A 4,388-nucleotide genomic window follows, 5' to 3' on the forward strand; every position below is an offset into this window, starting at 1 on the left:
ACGGTTATACGGTAATTGTGCCAGCACTAGTACTAATGTGTGTGTGTGTGTGTGTCTGTGTGTGTGTATTTAGACGCGAATGGTGAGTTACAGTTATACTCACAAACCATAAAGCGATATTTACCAGTAAAATCTTAGTCCTTGAGTATTTACAGATGTAGGATATTCTTTTGATCACCCTGTCTGTTGCCGGAGAATGTTCCTGCGCTGCAGGAAATCTGAAACTTGTTGTGTAGTTGAAGTTTAAAAGGGCTTCTGAAGTTTGTAATTTCCACTTTCAAATTTCAGACTTGATTTTTCCTTACGAAAAATGTACCAACCCCCTACAAAAATGGCCATTAGTTATAATCCAGATAATAATTCACATTTCCTGTTTCTGCAGGATTATTTTCCTGCTGTAGCAAACTGGCTCAAATTAAGATCCTACATCTGTACTGTTTGTGTGTGTGAGCAACTGTGTGTGTAAGTAAGTGTGTGAGCAACTGTGTGTAAGAGCAACTGTGTGTGAGCATGCGTGTGTGTGTGTGTGTGTGTGTGTGTGTGTGTGTGTGTGTGTGTGTGTGTGTGTGTGTGTGTGTGTGTGTGTGTGTGTGTGTGTGTGTGTGTGTGTGTGTGTGTGTGTGTGTGTGATACCAAAAACCCAAACCGTATGGAGTCAACATCGTGTTTTATTGTCTTCCCATAGAAAGCATAATTTCTTATGATCAGATTTGATATAAAAGAGACAAAGTAAAAACCATAGCAACACGGTATCAGATCTAGTGTAATAAATATACAACTTTATCGACATAGAGATAAGAGGGAAGAGAGAAGGAGAGAGAGAACGGACACAAAGTAACTGACCTTATAACTGGAAGAGCTCATAGATAGGTTTACATAACTATAAATATAGTCAGACACTGATACACACACTTAGACCTACTCCACTGACTAGCACGTACACACACACACACACACACACACACACACACACACACACACACACACACACACACACACACACACACACACACACACACACACACACATGGATCAACAACCTTGCATGTACAAAGACTCAGAAAAAGACACACTTTCAGGTTTACAACCTCACTGAGTAAGTGGACAGAACATTGGCAAGACTGACTTTAAAAGATATAGGTCAACTAGATTGGGTTCAATCCCATGGTTTTGTGACAGATATACTGGAGTTAAACTAGATTCTACAAGCTGCTTTCACCCTGCCCATTCTGGCCGGGGGTTTGTGGAGTGAGTGAGTGAGTAAGTGGTGAGAGAGATGGAAGGATGAAGAGTTGTCTTCTCTATCACTCTCGTACGTAGACTCTGGTGCACACCACATCGTCCGCACTCATGGTCTGGAATGAGAGGAATTTATAGATGTATTTAATGTAGGTATTCATATCCAAGGAATGTATAAAGATGTGCAGTATTCAATAGAAGCATTCATATCCAACATTAACACCGTCTCAATCCATCCTGTTCAGTCCCTGTCTGTGACTGTGTCTCTTTCAACAAGAGGTGTCCTGAATGACTCCTTATGGTTCTGTATTACAACGTTTTGGCCTTTTTTACCATGGAAACCGTACGATTTTAGATCTAAGTTGACTAATTGAATTAGAAGCCAAACAACATCAGCATGAGAGATGAAATGATCAGAGACAGACCACATATTGTGCAATGCATCAGATGCATGTGTTCATGGTCCTTGACAAATGGGAAAACAAACTGATTCCAGGAAACCAGGGAGTTGTCTCTGGTTTGACGGGTTGTGTTCGCTCTAACGACGCGTCCTTTTACAGAGTGGCAGTTTTCATTTTCAGCTTCATGCCACTCCACACAGTGGAACACATTATGATCATTAGCTATACGTTCCAGTCAGGGGAGCAACTTTGGTTTTAGAAGTGTTCGGAACATAACTTTATTGCATAAAATAAAATGACTAAATCAGTCAGATAAACACTTCAAACAGCTCGCAGGCCCCTGCATGGTCCTAAAGCACACCGTGGCCACATTCTGGATCACATTCCAATGATAAAACTGGGGGGGACAAAAATGCAATTTCAGAATGAAATTGAAAGTTGCGCCCCTGGTTCCATTAGGCCTAAACTGTTTCTCTTCCTCCTCTTCCCCTCCCTCCCTCCCTCCCTCCCTCCCTCCCTCCCTCCCTCGTTAACACTGATCTGAATGGAGTGGAGGGATGACTATTGTATTATGGGTGTTACACATTGGTAGTGGATAAGGTGAGTCCTCCCTTCTTTGTGTGGATGGAAAATGACTGAGGTCCTCAAGCATACTGTGTTCAAAATGTATCAATGGACGGTTGTACAGTACAATACCTCTAACTGTGGTTGATTGACAGGACAGGTAGCCAGTAGTAAGAGAGTCTTACCAGAATGAGCTCGCCGTCATTGGTTATCTCTCGGGTCCAAGCGGTCTTAGGTCCCTCCCCTTTCTGCAGAGTCTGCTCACAGCAGATCTTACTGTCTGTCTCCCACTTTGGAAGACTCTGACAGACAGACAGACAGACAGACATGCAATATAGTTGGATGAGCATCAGAGAGATGAAAGTCATGTTTTGGACAGATGGGCGGGCGGTAAATGGATGGATGGATAGAACAATAACTGGTGAGAGTGAGAGAAAAAGAGGGAGGTGAACTAGTGTGTATGCTGTTTCATATGGTATCAGTGAAAATATGTGAAATGCCAAATTAAATAAAGTCTGTAGACCTTAAAGAGGCACTAGTAAAAGCATAGATCAACCCAGTGGAAGCAGAGACCAAGTCAACACTGGATCATATCCCATAGTCCCTCTAGCACTCCACAGTCCACAGGTCTGGGTTTCTCCTAACAGATAAAACCTGGGGAGTTGTAGCTTAGGGGTCAAACATGAGTCGAGGCTTTCATTAGGGACAGTGGATAGGGTGTGGGACAGAGATTCATGTGAGTACAGAGGTGTGTGTGTGTGTGTGTGTGTGTGTGTGTGTGTGTGTGTGTGTGTGTGTGTGTGTGTGTGTGTGTGTGATGTATACAGTGTCTTCAGCAAGTATTTATACCCCTTGACTTATTCCATATTTTGTCTGAATCTGAGTCTGAATTCAGACTGTAACACACAATATCCCATAATAACAAAGTGAAAATATGTTTTTAGAGGTTTTTGCAAATGTATTGAACATTCACAGAAATATGTAATTTACATAAGTATTCACACCCCTGAGTCAATACATGTTGGAATCACCTTTGACAGTGATTAGCTGTCAGTATTTCTGGGTAAGTCTCTAAGAGCTTTGCCCACCTGGATTGTACAAATATACACATTATTCTTTGAAAAGATTCTTCAACCTCTGTCAAGTTGGTTGTTGATCATTGCTAGACAGCCATTTTTAAGTCTTGCTATAGATTTTCAAGCCGATTTAAGTAAAAAATTTAACTAGGCTACTCAGGAGCATTCAATGTCGCCTTGGTGAGGAACTCCCGTGTATATTTGGCCTTGTGTTTTAGGTTATTGTCCCGCTGAAAGGGGAATTTGTCCCCCAGTGTCTGTTGGAAAGCAGACTGAACCAGGTTTTCATCTAGAATTTTGCCTGTACTTAGCTCTATTCCATTTCTTTTTATCCTAAAATACTCCTAGTCCTTTCCGATGACAATTAAACTCTAACTGTTTTACAGTCATCATTGGCCTCATGGTGAAATCCCTGAGCAGTTTCCTTCCTCACCAGCAACTGAGTTAGGAAGGACGCCTGTATCTTTATAGTGACTGGGTGTATTAATACACCATCCAAAGTGTAATTAATAACTTCACCATGCTCAAACGGATATTAAATGTTTTTTTTTTACCCATCTACCAATAGGTGCCATTCTTTGCGAGGCATTGTTCTTTGTGGTTGAATCTGTGTTGAAATTATCTGCTCGACTTAGGGACCTTACAGATAATTGTATGTGTGGGGTACAGAGACGAGGTAGTCAAACATTATAATTGCAGAGTGAGTCCATTCAAATTATTATGTGACTTGTCAAGCATATTTTTACTCCTGAATTTATTTAGGCTTGCCATAACAAAGGGGTTGAATACTTATTGACTCAATACATTTCAGATATATTTTTTTGTTAATTTGTAAAAACATACTTCTACTTTAACACTATGGAATATTGTGTGTAGGTCAGTGACACAAAATGAAAACGTAATCCATTTTAAATTCAGGCTGTAACACAACAAAATGTGGAAAAAGTCAAGGGGTGTGAAAGGCACTATATATATATGTGTGTGTATATGCTTGCATAAGTGTGTGTGTGTGTGTGTGTGTGCGCATGTGTGTGTACCGTGCAGGGGCGTCCGTCGACCGTGGCCTCGTTGAAGGACTCTCCCACGGTGAAGGTGACGTGGGTGGTTC

General features: G+C 41.3%; 1 protein-coding gene across 1 annotated transcript in view; it reads right to left on the reverse strand.

Moving 5' to 3' along the window:
- Nucleotides 1-651: 651 nt before the first annotated feature.
- The window catches only part of rabp (Cellular retinoic acid-binding protein), a 10,348-nt gene continuing 6,611 nt past the window's right edge, over nucleotides 652-4,388 (reverse strand). Inside the window, 3 exon segments of the mRNA NM_001140880.2 lie at nucleotides 652-1,355; nucleotides 2,390-2,506; nucleotides 4,318-4,388. The exon segment at nucleotides 4,318-4,388 is cut by the window's right edge and continues 108 nt beyond it. Of these exon segments, the coding sequence (NP_001134352.1) occupies nucleotides 1,305-1,355; nucleotides 2,390-2,506; nucleotides 4,318-4,388 (239 nt within the window). The 3' untranslated portion in view covers nucleotides 652-1,304.

Source organism: Salmo salar, chromosome 02, assembly GCF_965601325.2.
Source record: "Salmo salar chromosome 02, fSalSal1, whole genome shotgun sequence".
In the NCBI taxonomy this organism is placed as follows: domain Eukaryota; kingdom Metazoa; phylum Chordata; class Actinopteri; order Salmoniformes; family Salmonidae; genus Salmo; species Salmo salar.